Source organism: Lissotriton helveticus, chromosome 5_1 (assembly GCF_964261635.1).
Source record: "Lissotriton helveticus chromosome 5_1, aLisHel1.1, whole genome shotgun sequence".
NCBI lineage: Eukaryota > Metazoa > Chordata > Amphibia > Caudata > Salamandridae > Lissotriton > Lissotriton helveticus.
In genome coordinates, this window is record NC_136065.1 from 722,964,197 (window position 1) to 722,978,327 (window position 14,131).

Consider the following 14,131-nt stretch of genomic DNA (forward strand, 5'->3'; position numbering starts at 1 on the left):
CTGTTGGTCCGCCGCCCTGGAGTATTTGTGGTGCCTGCACGGTGGGACCTCTGCTGCGGCTGGCAAATCCCCCCTGCCTCTGTGGACATTAATTAGTCTCCCCCCCCCCTGCGGGAGTTGGGCGCACAGAGGGTTGGAGCCAGCCGCTGAGTGAACTGCTCCCAAGCGCGTCTGTACACCGAAAGCCACGCGCTCTGCCTAGACCAGGAACAGCTTACCATGACAGATAATATTTCCCCTATGGGATCTCTCCACGTGTTGTCGTGGAATTTTAATGGTCTGCTGGACCGACAAAAACGTACAGCGGTTTGAAGGTACGCACAGCGTCTCGACAGACATTCTCTTGCTTCAAGAAACGCACCTCTTGGTTAACTGCTGACCCTTCTTGGCTAGTTACGGCTACGATAGGGTAGGGTAGGGTAGGGCACTCCGGCTTTTCCAGGGGCTTGCGAGGGGTTGCAATCCTTCTGAAGCATACACTGCCCTTTGTCCTCTCCCAAGTGGTACTTGACCCCCAATGCTTATCTGTGACAGTTCGTGGGTCATTGGCGGTTACACCCCTCACTCATGTAGATATATGCCCCTCCCTCGATGCTTGCGCCCACTCTGGCACACACTGCTTCTTGCTACACGACATGCCCGCAGGCAACATGGTCATCACGGGAGACTTCAACGCAGTCTTAGCCCCGGCCCTCCATACATCGGGACCCGGCCCTCCATACATCGGGACCCACCCCCCCTCCATCTGGCGCTCAGGCAGCGAGTGCGAAACAACTGTGAAATTGGCAGGAGTCTCTGGGGCTTTGTGATGCATGGCGCACTTGACACCCGCGCGGCATCCAATTTACGCACCTCTGCGGCCCACCACACCCAAGCGCGCATAGATGCAATCTTTGTCCCCGCGCCCAACTGTTCACTGATTGACGTCCGTATCCTCCCTAGAAGCATTTCCAACCGCTCCCCGATACTCCTTAGTTGAGGGCCCCCCCCCTCCTCCTGCGGCCCGCCAAACACGGAGGATGAATGCCTGGTTTCTCCAAGATAAAGATTTCAGAAGGGGGTAAGGAAAGAGCTTACACAATACTTTGCTACCAACGAGGGTTTAGTGGCATCTTCGGGTACTCTGTGGGAGGCGGGGAAGGCGACCATATGAGGTTTGGCAAATCGGCAGCTTAAAATCCAGAGACAATCACAGCTGCAGGAGATCTCTACCAAGGAAGCGCAGGCGCTTCGCCTGGAACAGCTACTGTCCACGTCAGAGGATGCCGCTCACTCGACAATTGGCCTTTATTCGGGACGACTTTAAGCAATTATTCATGGACACGGCCAAGCTCCTCTGCAGGGCTTCGGTAGCAAGAGTTACGGCTGGGGAGACAAGAACAGTACAATCTTACACAGGTTGGCCACATATCCCAGGGCGGATCCGATTACTCCAGAGGTGGTCGACTCAGCTGGAGTGGTGCACTGCACTGCAATGGCAAATACCTTTGCCGCATACTATTGGAAGCTTTATACCGCACAGGCCCCCGGGCTGACTGTTGCTGCTCTCCTTGACTGCAGTGGGATACGCCTCCCCTAGCGGCCCAGAAGGATCTAGAGCGCCCCATCTCCTTGAAGGAAATTGAGGAGGTGATCACTCTGGTCTCCCCGGGTAAGACTCCGGGTCCGGATGCCCTTCCGCAGGAGAATTATGCAGCCTACCGAGGCACTCTAGCGCCCCACCTAGCAAACTTATTTAAGTAAGCCGTGGAAAGAGGTTAGTTTACGCCGGAGGCGGATATCGCCACCATCGTGGTTCTCCCGAAATCCCAGCCTCCTTTCCGATTGTGTGCAGAGTACCGCCCCATATCCCTCCTTAACACCGAAATTAAACTGTATGCCACCATTCTGGCCCAATGGCTGAAACCCTATTTGGCCTCATTGGTGCACCCGGATTAATGCGGGTTCATGCCTCAACGGGGCACCCGGCACTGCCTCCAAAGGCTGCAGTTGGCTCTGGCATATCGGCACCTGCTTACCCCATACTTGGCACTCCTGTCCATAGAATTTGAGAAAGCTTTCGATTCGGTGGACTGGACATATCTACCGGGCGTGCTGGCCGAGATGGGGTTCGGGCTCCACTTCCGTTCTCTGGTCCAGGTCCTGTACGCCCACCCGAGAGCGTGAGTCTTGGTAACGGTGTACTGTCGGAGGCCTTTCCCATCACCAGGGGCACTAGGCAGGGATGTCCTCTCTCTCCTTTGCTATTCGCCCTGGCAATGGAGACCTTGGTGTCCATGGTGCGGGCTGAAGACTCCCTCCGTGGATGGGAAAGGCCTAACACGGACAAGATGGAGTTATACCTGGATGATGTGCTGGTCTTGCTGTCCGACCCCGCCTCCTCCGAGCAACAGTGTCACCAGATTCTGCTTGCTTTCGAGCAGGTTTCAGGGCTGCAACTTAACCCCAGGAGGTCCGTGTTGGTCCCCCTTCATCTCTCTAGAGTGCTTCGATTGGCAATCCACCATACCGCTCCGGAGGCAGTATTTTAAATATCTGGGATTTGGATCACCCTTCTTTGCCAACTGGGCTGGTCCCTCAATGTGGCCCCAGTGGTTAAGAAGGCCAAGGAGGACCTCAAATGGAAAAGGCTGCCTCTGAACGCCCTGGGGAGGGTGACTGGTTAAAATGATGATCCTCCCCAGGTTCCTTTACGTCCTGCAGAATACACCCTTCTGGTTTTCCAGGGCCTGGTTCAGGGAACTGGACAGTCTAATCAAGTTTCTCTGGAGCGGAGGACGGACCCGGGTGGCGGTCTGCTTGCCAGATTCCCTCTAACGACAGCGGCATGGGGATGACGCACCTGTATCTGTACTTCCTGGTGGTAAGCCTGATACTAGTTCACGACTAGTTTAATGGGGGCTGGTCGGACCCAGCCTATAGGCTTGAAATAAGCGAACTGGGGATCACGGACATCCAAGCCATGCTATATGGGGAGCCCATTCCAAACCGATTGCCTGATGTGACGCTCAGTGTTGCTGGCCTGGCGGTGCCTCGCTCAGTCACACGGGGTGGACGGGGAAGTTGACCCAATGTACTCCCCTTTGGCAGGGGGCTTGTCTTCGGTAGGTTAGTGGGTTGCAGGGATTTTAAAACTTGGGACCTTATTGGTATCTCCCAGCTGGGGGACGTATGGGCAAGGGGCCAGATGTTGTCCTTTCAGGACCTTCAAACCCTCTACTCCCTACACTCATCCCAGCTTTATAAATATCTGCAGTTGAGACATGCCCTCCACAAACATCGCGGGCGACAAGGCTTCCCGAATATAGCCCCACTGAGGATCAGACGCTGAAGGGAGACTTGGGTAGGGGGGTGGGTCTCCCGCATTTACTGTATCCTAGTTAATAACACTCCCACATCCCTAGACAAGTTGAGGAATTAATGGGAGGACTGGGTGCGCCCCCTTGACGACAGACTGGCGTGATTCCCTTATGGCACCCAGAATAGTCACTGTCTCCGCCAAACTCAAGCTGATTCAGCTATATTATTTACACGCTGCGTACCTCACTCCCCTGCGCCTGCTGCAAGCGGGATTGCCCCCAGACGCGTTGTATGCAAGATTTAACCATGCCCCAGCCGACTTCCTCCATATGGTTTGGTCATGCCCCAGCTTGGGGCAGTTCTGGGGACCCATTGAAGTGGAGCTAACGGAAGTATTGGGCTGGGAGGTCCCTCACGACCCCCGTCACTCCTTGCTGGGGATCACTGATGGGCTGGATGGATCCAGGAATGATTAGCTGTTTTTCAACACAGCTATGATGGTGGCCAAGCGGGACATTGCGGAGGCCTGGATACGCCCACATCCTCCTACCCTGGAGAGGTGGGGAAGAGGGGTGGACTGGTGTGCGACCCAAGAAAAAGCCATGTACAAAGCTAAGGGGCGTGACAAGAAATTTCGTAAAGTGTGGGGGGAAATGGTTGGGGGAAATGGAGGGTCCTGATTAATCTGACTCCAGTTTAGCCTAGGTCATTTTATGGGAATCGTGATTGGGAGGGTACAGTGCTTGTGCGAATGAATTTATACCTGTGATTTCCGAGTATTGGCTGAATTGTTTACATGTTTTTAAAATCAATAAAAATGTGCTTATTAAAAAAAAAAAGTCACTCTGCGATACTACTAGTGAGCGACATGCTTCATTGCAGCCACCCGCATCCCATCCTCGGGATATCTGGTAACCCGCCATATATACTAGCCACAACGGGGTATGGGTTGTCCGGACTGATGACCTGAGCTTAGGCTTCATGTCACACATGCATTGAACTTTTTCCTGACTGATACATTTGAACATAGTGTTTTTTCTTTCTTGGGTCTGATATAGATGTTGTGGACATACAAGTCATTATATGATGATTGATGCACTTAATACTGGATACACAAACTTGTATGCATAGAACGTCAATTCTGCCATTCCTTACAATGGAGTAAATTTGTGAATATAATAAATTTGGTACTGTTTTTAAGTTTAAAAAATGGTAACATTAAAAAAATCTAAATCTCAATGTATAACTCCGTTGCCAACAGCCAGAATACACAAGGTATACTTACGTTTTCCTCCCTCTCCGCATAGCTCATGCTGCCATCTAGCCGGCTGAATTTGTGTTTCCTCAGAAAACAGAAGTCCAACAAAATATCCAACATCTGAGTCATTTGGGAAAATATCAACACCTATGTTGTAAAAAGAACAGAAAATATTTGAGCCCCTACAAAGAAAGATCCTCAACTGCAGAAATGCTGGTGTCCTAATTAATCCTAGTGAGTACTGGGACTGTAAAAGAGGCAACTTTGGCAATTTTAAAACCATTAGACTTTCTACCTTGATGGACTAATTCAATATAATCATACCACCACGAACACTACTCCTAACTAAGCCAAACATCCCACAGACAGGAACTTGCCCGACAGCATAAACCAGTACGTAGTACAGCAAGGATTAGTTACTTACCTGTAATCCTATGTTCTCTTCCAGGGGTATCCTCATCAAAGTCATAAGCACTGAATATTCCCGCCCATGTGCGGGACCCCGGAAACAAAATAAAAATATATATGTAAAAAACACATATCTAGCTCCACATATATGTATGTACATATATTATTTTTTCTCATACCAATGCAGCCCCAAAAAGAGGCTAACACAATGTAAAACCTTGTACATGTACTGCAATTATAAAGGAAACAAAAAACACATTAAATCAAATATCCTTTGAATTTTGTGTTTTAATGAGTAAAACCACCCATAACTCCTGAAAATTGCTCATAAAAAGACATTGTTAGTCTCAGGCTGCATTGAAAAGCAATAACATAGAAAATGAAAGCATTTTCAACGAAAACTGGCACTGTGCCTTTAAGGCAGCCCTGAACCCAGGCTTCCCATCATGCCTCAGGGGTGACCGTTAGGTCAGTTCTTTGCATAACCCTGATGTCAGGTCTAAATACAAACATGAAAACGTACAGCTCTCATGTACCTGGGGAGGCGGGTGGGCTGCTTATGACTGATGAGGATACCCCTGGAAGAGAACTAGGATTACAGGTAAGTAACTAATCCTTCTCTTCCAGGGGATCCTCATCAATAGTCATAAGCACTGAATAGAATAGCAAGCCCAACAACCACCTGCAGGTAAATGAGAAGTACATCTTTTACCTTAAAAGACCCAACATTACAGCCTAGACTGGCTGTTAAACAGATTCCGCAAGGAGGCCTGGCCTACTTGGGTATCTGCTCTCGTGTCAGAATCAAGACAATAATGTCTGGTAAATGTATGGACGGACTGCCAGGTCGCCGCCTTACAGATCTCAGACATGGGCACATTGAGAAAAGCTGCAGTCGCAGCTCTTCCTCTGGTGGAATGTGCCTTGGGAGAAAACCCCAGGGGTTTTGTGCTAGCTGGTAAGCAAGTTTAATACATGAAACGATCCATCTGGAAATGGAACGTTTTGAGGCAGCATGGCCTGTCCTGATCGATCCATAGTTAACAAAAAGATGATCAGAATGACGAATCACTTTAGACCTGTCAAGATAGAATCTTAAAACCCTTTTCAGGTCTAAAGAATGCAGAGCCCTCTCAGCTGGAGTAGAGGGGTTGGGAAAAAAAGTGGGCAGAGAAATGATCTGATTTACATGAAAATCTGACACCACTTTAGGCAGAAAAGATGGATGCGTCTGTAGCACCACCCTATTCAAATGGAACACCGTATAGGGTTCTGATGCACAGAGGGCTTGAATCTCGCTCACTCTGCGAGCTGACGTGATAGCCACCAAAAAAAGCCGCTTTCCATGAAAGATGTTGTAAAGTAGCTTTGTGAATAGGTTCAAAAGGAGGACCCATTAACTTTGATAGCACCAAGTTCAACTCCCAGGGTGGAGAAGGACGCACTTTTTTTTAACCCTTGCAGGAAGTCCTTGACGGATGCTAGCTGGAAAAAAGAGGTTTGAGAAGGCGACCGCCTATAAGCCGTTATGGCCGCTAGGTGCACCTTGATGGAATTACATTTTAAACCTGCTTTAGCCAGATACAACAAATAAGGAAGAACTGCTTCTTCTTGACATTTGATCGGATCATGACTATTCTGTATACACCATATATAGAATCTCTTCCACTTGCATGCATACGAATGTCTGGTGGAAGGACGCCTTGCCTCTTTCAGAAGAAACATGCAGTCCTCTGGCAATCCTAGATGGCCGTATTGGATGACCTCAGGAGCCATGCTGCCAAGCTCAGTGACGGAAGGTTGGGATGGAAGATCCTCCCGTCCATCTTGGACAACAGGTCCGGCCTGCATGGCAGCCTCTTCTGAAGAGTCACTGAGAGATGAAGCAGGTCCGTGTACCACCACTGCCTCGGCCAATCGGGAGCAATCAGAATCATTGTTGTGCACGAGTGTGTTAGCTTGCTTACCACCTTCGTAATCAACGAGAGAGGTGGAAAGGCGTACACAAATTCGTTTGACCAGTCGATCAAAAGAGCATTCCCTCTCAAGCCTGGCCGGTGGAACCTGGAGGCGAAGCTTCGGCATTTGGCGTTTTGTTCGTCCGCGAACAAGTCTATGGAGGGACGACCCCAGGATGGAAAAAGTTCCTCCACCACTTCGTCATGAAGAACCCATTCTTCTTTGTCGTCGAAATGACGGCTTAGAGCGTCTGCCCTCACGTTTTGCTCTCCTGGAAGGTGAACCGCCGTGACAGATAGCCCTCGAGCCAGAAGCCAATGCCAGATCCTCTGCGCTTCCAATGACAACGTCCGGGAGCGCGTCCCCCCCTGCTTGTTTAAGTAGTACATCGTGGTGGTGTTGTCCGTCTGTACTAGCACAGATGCCTCTTGGATTGAGGGGAGGAACGCTTTGAGAGCCAGGTGTACTGCTCTCAGCTCTAGCATGTTGATATGGTAAGTGCTTTCCTTGTGTGACCACTGACCTTGAACCTGCAGGGGGCCCATGTGCGCTCCCCAGCCCAGAAGGGAAGCGTCCGTGATCAGTGTTTGTGCAGGGGGAGGTTGGTGGAACAGGACTCCCACCTGCATATTCCGAGCTTTTGTCCACCACGGAATAGAAACTCGAGCTGCGTCTGAGATGGTGATGTGATCGTCCCAGCGAGCCGATTGCTGATCCCACTTGTCCTCCAGATCCTGCTGAAGAGGACGCATTCGAAGTCTGGCGTTCGGGACCAGGAAGATGCAAGACCCCATCGACCCTAGCAGGGAGGCAATCCTGCGCACTTTGAGTCTTGCCGCGAAGAATCAGTTGACATTTCTGGGCGATTGAGGATTGTCTCTCCTCCGAAGGAAACACTTTTCCTGCTTCGGAGTCTAGCAGAGCTCCAAGGAAGTGGATCCTCTGGGTGGGCTGAATGACTGACTTTCCGAAGTTGACATGTAGCCCTAGTCTCTGGCAGAGCTGTATACAAGTCTGGAACTGATTCCTTACGTTGACTGGGGAAGGACCTTTCACCAGCCAATCGTCCAAGTATGGATACACGAAGACCCCTTTGCGACGTAGAGCAGCCGCTACCACCGCAACACACTTCGTGAACACCCGAGGGGCCGACTTCAACCCAAACGGCAGGACTTTGAACTGATAGTGGGAGGTCCCCACCCTGAACCGAAGAAATCTTCTGTGACTGGGGTGTATTGGGACATGGAAATAAGCATCTTGAAGGTCCAGCGAACACATCCAATCTCCCTTCCTGAGATGTGGATATATTTGGTGAAGCGCCAACATGCGGAATCTTTCCTTTTTGACATGCAGATTTAGCGTTCGCAAGTCCAGGATGGGTCTGTATTCTGCCTTCTGTCCTTTTTTCTTGACCAGAAAATAACGGGAATACACCCCTTTTCCCCTCTGAGAGACCGGAACTCTCTCGATAGCTGACTTTGGGTAGAGTGGTGTTTTCTTTTTGCAGTAGGTGCAGTTGATGATTTGATGTTGACATCGGGGGAACTGGTGAAGGAAGACGACTGAAACGAAGACAGTACCCATTCTGAAGCGTAGACAACACCCATCTGTCTTTTGTGATGCTTTGCCACTCGTTCAAATGCTTGGTCAGGCTTCCCCCCCACTGGAGTGGTCCACGGGGCTGGGGGAAGAGGAGACTCATTGCTTGGCTTGAGCCTTTCCGGTGTTGCCTTGGCGCTGATTATTTCCCTTGTAATTATGCTTGCCTTTATACTGGGACTTTTGCTGCCCCTGCTGATCTTGGCTCTTCTGCCAGTTCGGGGTTTGAACCCGCTGCTTTGTAGAGCCCTTGAAGGAGCGAAATTTCTTCCTGAACTCCTTCTCAAGACCCACCGCCTTGAGAGTTTCCAGTTCTGCCTTCATGCGCTGCATTTCCTCGTCTGCACTTGTGCCAAACAATGAAGCACCTGAAAAAGGTAAGTTCAATATACGTGCTTGGGCTTCAGGTTTTAAAGCCATCAGTCGCAACCATGATGACCTTCTTGCTGTTACCCCATGAGCATACCCATGAGCTGCTAGGGTAGCACCATCCGCTGCGGCGCTTATCACCTGGTTGGAGACTTGACTGCCTTCCAGGAGGATTTCCTCAAAGTCCTTACGGTCCTCTGCTGGGAGCTTCTCCACAAAACGTTGGAGAGTCCCACAGGGATCGGTCATACCGCCCCACGAGGGCTTCCGCATTGGCAACCTTGAGAAAAGACGCTGATGTATTGCAGACCCGCCTACCCCACGAGTCTTGCATCTTACTGTCCTTATCCGGAGGAACAGTTGAGGATGAGGCAACTGCATTGGACTTCCTCGCCGCCGCGATAATCACCGAGTCCGGGGGAGGATCAGCTCTGAGGGATAGCGGATCGTCCTCTGGAGATTTGTACTTTAAGAATCCTTGCCGGAGCCGCTTTGACCGTCGCTGGGGTTAAGACGACGTCCATAACTGGCTCTATAATCCCCGGTACCAAAGGCAGAAGAGGTTTGGGTGCAGACCTATGCTGTAGTGTCTCTAATATTATCAAGGTCTTGATCTGCGGAGCTTTTAAGATAACTCCCAGCTTAAGAACTCCCCTACCGAGTATGTCCTGAAAAGTGAAGATATCATCGATTGGAGATACCCTCGTTGAAGGAGAGTGACAGGGTAGGAGTAGTTTCTGCGAGAGCGGGTCGAGGAAGAAGTAGGAGTTCTTCGGTCTCTCCTTGTACTTCTTGAGCGTGATCTACGCCTGCCGGTTCTCACCCTGGAGCGCGATCGTTCCCTTTGACGAACTGGGGAGCGTGATCTTTCCCTCTGGCGCACTGGAGAGTGTGATCTTTCCCTCTGGCGAACAGGAGAGCGTGACCTTTCTCTCTGGCGAACTGGGGAACGTGATCTTTCCCTCTGGCGAACTGGAGAGCGTGATCTTTCTTTTTGCCTCACCGGAGAGCGTGACCGTTCTCTAGGCCTAGAGAGCGGTTGCTGCAACCGAGACGCTGTCTCCTTGTCCGGAGCCCAGTGATGAAGTGGCTTGTACCATCTCGGTGAAAGTCTGACAGTAGGCGATTTATGTGGAGGCGTTGCATTCTTTTGCGAATGCCTGGATTCCTCGCTGCCCGACTGATAAATAATCACATCCGGGCCAGAGTCCGAACCTGAGCCAGCCGCAGACCTGGAGCGACCGCGAGAGTCCCTCTGTTCCGGCGACCTCTTCCGCTTGGCAGCGTGACTGTCACTCACTAGCGAGCCCTGGTCATCCTCCGCAGCTGAGGCAGACCCAGACGACCTTATAGACGGCTGTGCCACTGGCTGAGGCTGGACCACTGGAGTTCCATGCCTCGACGTTGATCTCCGAGGAGGTGAAGTCCATACAGGCTTCTCCAACGTCGAACTTTGCTCATCTTTCGACGGCGAGTGCCCTGCCGACGTTTGTGAATGCCTCGACGTCGAGCGTCGATGGTGTGACGCCGACGGAAGAAGCTTCAACGCCGAACTACCATGGTCCTTCGACGACGATGAATGCCTCGACGTCGAATGTCGATGGGTCGTCGACGGAGAATCCCTCAACGTCGAACGCCGATGACCTGGCGACGACGAAGAACGCTTCGAGGTCTATCTCTTCCTCGACGTCGATGGCCGATGACCTGACGGGGGATGCCTCGACGTCGGTCGCCGATGACCTGGCGACGACAGAGGATGCCTCAACGTCGAGCGTCTATAGCCAGACGACGACGGAAGCTGCCTCGACGCCGAGAGCCGATGACTAGGCGACAGCGGAGGCTTCGACGTCGAAAACTCTACCTGAGCCTTCGACGACGGAAGTCTCGACGTTGAGCCGCCCTGCTTCAACGGAGACCTTGACGTTGCACTCGACGCTGCACATCGCCTGGTTGACGGCAGCGGAGTATCTTTGACTTTCGACGCTGAAGACTTCACCTTCACCTTCGTCGTTGGAGACCTCGACGCCGATCCCGACGCCGAAGGAGAGCAGGTCGGAACTTTCTTCGACGTCGACCGCTTCATAAGTCTCTTTGGAGACCTACCTCTCTCAGAAAGTCCATAAATCCTGCTTCTCTCTCTGTCCTTGATAATTCTGGATGACAAGGACTTGCAGTGGACACAAGATGCTACCTCATGAGAGTCAGGTAGACAGCGAATACACACAGGATGTGTATCAGACCAAGCCTTCTTATGCCCACAGGCAGTGCAGGTGTCAAAAAGAGCCTTAGGCATTTCTGACAAAAAATTAACCTTTTTTGAGCCCAAAAAAGGTATAACTATCTCTCTAGGGTAAAAAACCGTCGCGTGAGATCAGAAATTTGTAGAAAACACCATACAATTCTGACAAAGTCAAAAAAAGGTGGGAGCTGTTAACCAGGGTCCTTGACAGAAGGAGCCGGCAAGAACAACTGACCTAACTGTCACCCCTGAGGCATGATGGGAAGCCTGGGTTCAGGGCTGCCTTAAAGGCACAGTGCCAGTTTTTGTTGAAAATGCTTTCATTTTCTATGTTATTGCTTTTCAATGCAGCCTGAGACTAACAATGTCTTTTTATGAGCAGTTTTCAGGAGTTATGAGTGGTTTTACTCATTAAAACACAAAATTCAAAGGATATTTGATTTAATGTGTTTTTTATTTCCTTTATAATTGCAGTACATGTACAAGGTTTTACATTGTGTTAGCCTCTTTTTGGGGCTGCATTGGTATGAGAAAAAATAATATATGTACATACATATATGTGGAGCTAGATATGTGTTTTTTACATATATATATTTATATTGTTTCCGGGGTCCCGCACATGGGCGGGAATATTCAGTGCTTATGACTATTGATGAGGATCCCCTGGAAGAGAACTGCTTTTCACACAAATCAATCTTTGAATGCACAGCCCACACTAAAAGTAAACTATACAGCCTAAAGCCATTCCAATGCAATAGAGGCTTCACCGTACCACAACACTCACCATAGGACAAATGGTTAAATATATGCAAAAAGTAGACAGACTACCATGTGCCACACAAGCATTTTTTTTAATTTCAAAGTAATTTCAGTTAAGGGTATAGAAATGAAAAAAATAAAAAGAGGGGTAACATTTCTTAAGAGGGTAATGCTTGTAGTTTCTGAATACATCCAAAAGTAGAGCTAAATGTAATCAAAATGTGTAGCCAGATCTATAGCAGAAAAGTGGGTTCTGAAGCATTAGTGATCAAAGATTAAGAAATGAGAAGATTGGGAAGGGGTGGGGGTGGGAAACAAAAGCAAGCCGCAGAGAGGGAAGGGGTATTATTGCGGAAATTAAAGGTCTTTTGGGTGCGGTGCCAAAAACCTTCGCAAATGGGGATTTTCCAGGATCGAAAAATAAGATGGGAGAAAATTGTCCCCGAGCTATTTTTAGCGGAGTTATTTACCGAGGTCAAAGAGGAAATTGAGCATTGCTTAAATGTACATAGCGAGTCCATAGAAGTACTAGAGGCTTAAGACACATTAACTAAGCTAATTGGTAAAAAGATCAAGGCAGGTACTAAGGAGGTCAAGTGGTTTCATGCAGATTGCTCCAAAACCCACAAAGCCCTTATGGTTGCATCAAAAAGTATACCTAGAGATCTTGCCCTGATTATAACCCGAAGAAAAGCTTATGATTCAGCCTTAAAATCAAGGAAGGCAGCTTTAAAGGAGCAGTCATGGGACGATCTAACACAGGCGAGTACTCATGCCGATAGTGCAAAATTTTGGATGGTAGTAAACCGCTCCTTTTTTAAAGATATCACGACAAAAGTAGTGTGTGTAATCCCAGCCAACCGGTGGGTTAACCATTTTTAACAGATAAATGCAGAGGGGGTGACTAAACAAAGAGGCCCTTCTTGGGTACGGAGTGCTCTACCACTCGATTTAGTGCTTGGTGTGAAAGAGGTTCAGAAAGCAATTGAGGATAGGTCTGCCCGAAAAACCACTGTTCCCAATGGGATACTTGTGGACCTCTATATGTCAGACCTGGGTATATGGGAGAAAATTTTAACCAGAGTGTTCAATGCGGTCATAAGGGTAGGTCAACCTCACTCATGGTCAACGGCGGTGATTTTGCCAATTTTCTAAAAAGTTGCTAGGGAAGACCTGGGCTGTTCTAGTTTAATTTCTTTGTTGGACTCTGCAGCAAAAATAATGGGCAAAGTAGTTTTAGATTGCCTAACCACCTGGTTGGAAGAAAAGGAAGTGCTGTCAATTACAATTTGGTTTTCGCAAGGGCAGGAGTACAGTGGAACAATGTATGAACCTACTTGTGATCACCAGTAAATATAACAAAGGACGTAGGTCTTTGGCTTTTATGGATTTAACGTCTGCTTTTGACAGGGTAAATAGGTCTAGGTTATGAGATTTGTTGGTAGAAATAGGGATGATGGGACCAGTACAAGAAACTTACTAAATTCCTATCTTAATTTGACCGTCTCTGTAAGGTATAATAAGGATGGCTCCATATCTAATGCCTGGCAGCTAAAAAGAGGAGTGAGGAAGGGGTGAATTCTTGCCCCGGTTTGATTTACACTTTATATAAATAGGTTTGGGGCAGTGCTGTCAAACTCATGTCTAGACATCTCTAGAGTAGGTTCTAAATTAATCCCAGCACTTTTATAAGCGGATGATGCAGTTTTAATTGCCAGGACCCGGATTGCTTTGGAATCTTTAGTTAACACTTTTATTGATTTTATGGTAGCTCTGGACCTTGCAGTCAATTTGACTAAATCTCAATGTCAATTGGTTACCAAAATAGAGGGAATAAATCCCTTCCTTGTAAAGGAGAAGTGCTAACCAATGTGCCCACATATCCTTATTTGGGTGTGTTATTTGATGAAAAGGGCACCTGGGTAGCACAGCGTGCTCAAAAAAAAATAGCTTGGCAAGAGCAGCTGGAGCCTCACTGGACTTCGCTAGAAGATTAGGGAGCAAACCTATACAACCACTGCTCAAAATATACAATGAGAAATGCTTTGCTACGACAGTGTATGGTAGAGTGGTTTGGGGTTACAAGGATTGCAATGAACTTCAAGGAGTAGAAAAACATTTACGTAAACTCCTAGCTGCTCCCTCTAGCATTCCAGCTTTGATTATACATGAGGAACTAAGGCAGGGCTACTTGACAGACAATATTGCTGTAGCACCCCTGATATGGTGGCTAAACATTT

The 14,131-nt window shown here is 48.9% G+C and overlaps 1 protein-coding gene across 1 annotated transcript in view; it reads right to left on the bottom strand.

Moving 5' to 3' along the window:
- LOC144754871 (lymphoid-specific helicase-like) overlaps positions 1–14,131 on the bottom strand; it is a 558,671-nt gene that overhangs the window by 185,766 nt on the left and 358,774 nt on the right. Inside the window, exon 17 of the mRNA XM_078643186.1 lies at positions 4,586–4,705. Coding sequence (XP_078499312.1) covers positions 4,586–4,705 — 120 coding nt within the window. The remainder of the gene's footprint in view (positions 1–4,585; positions 4,706–14,131) is intronic.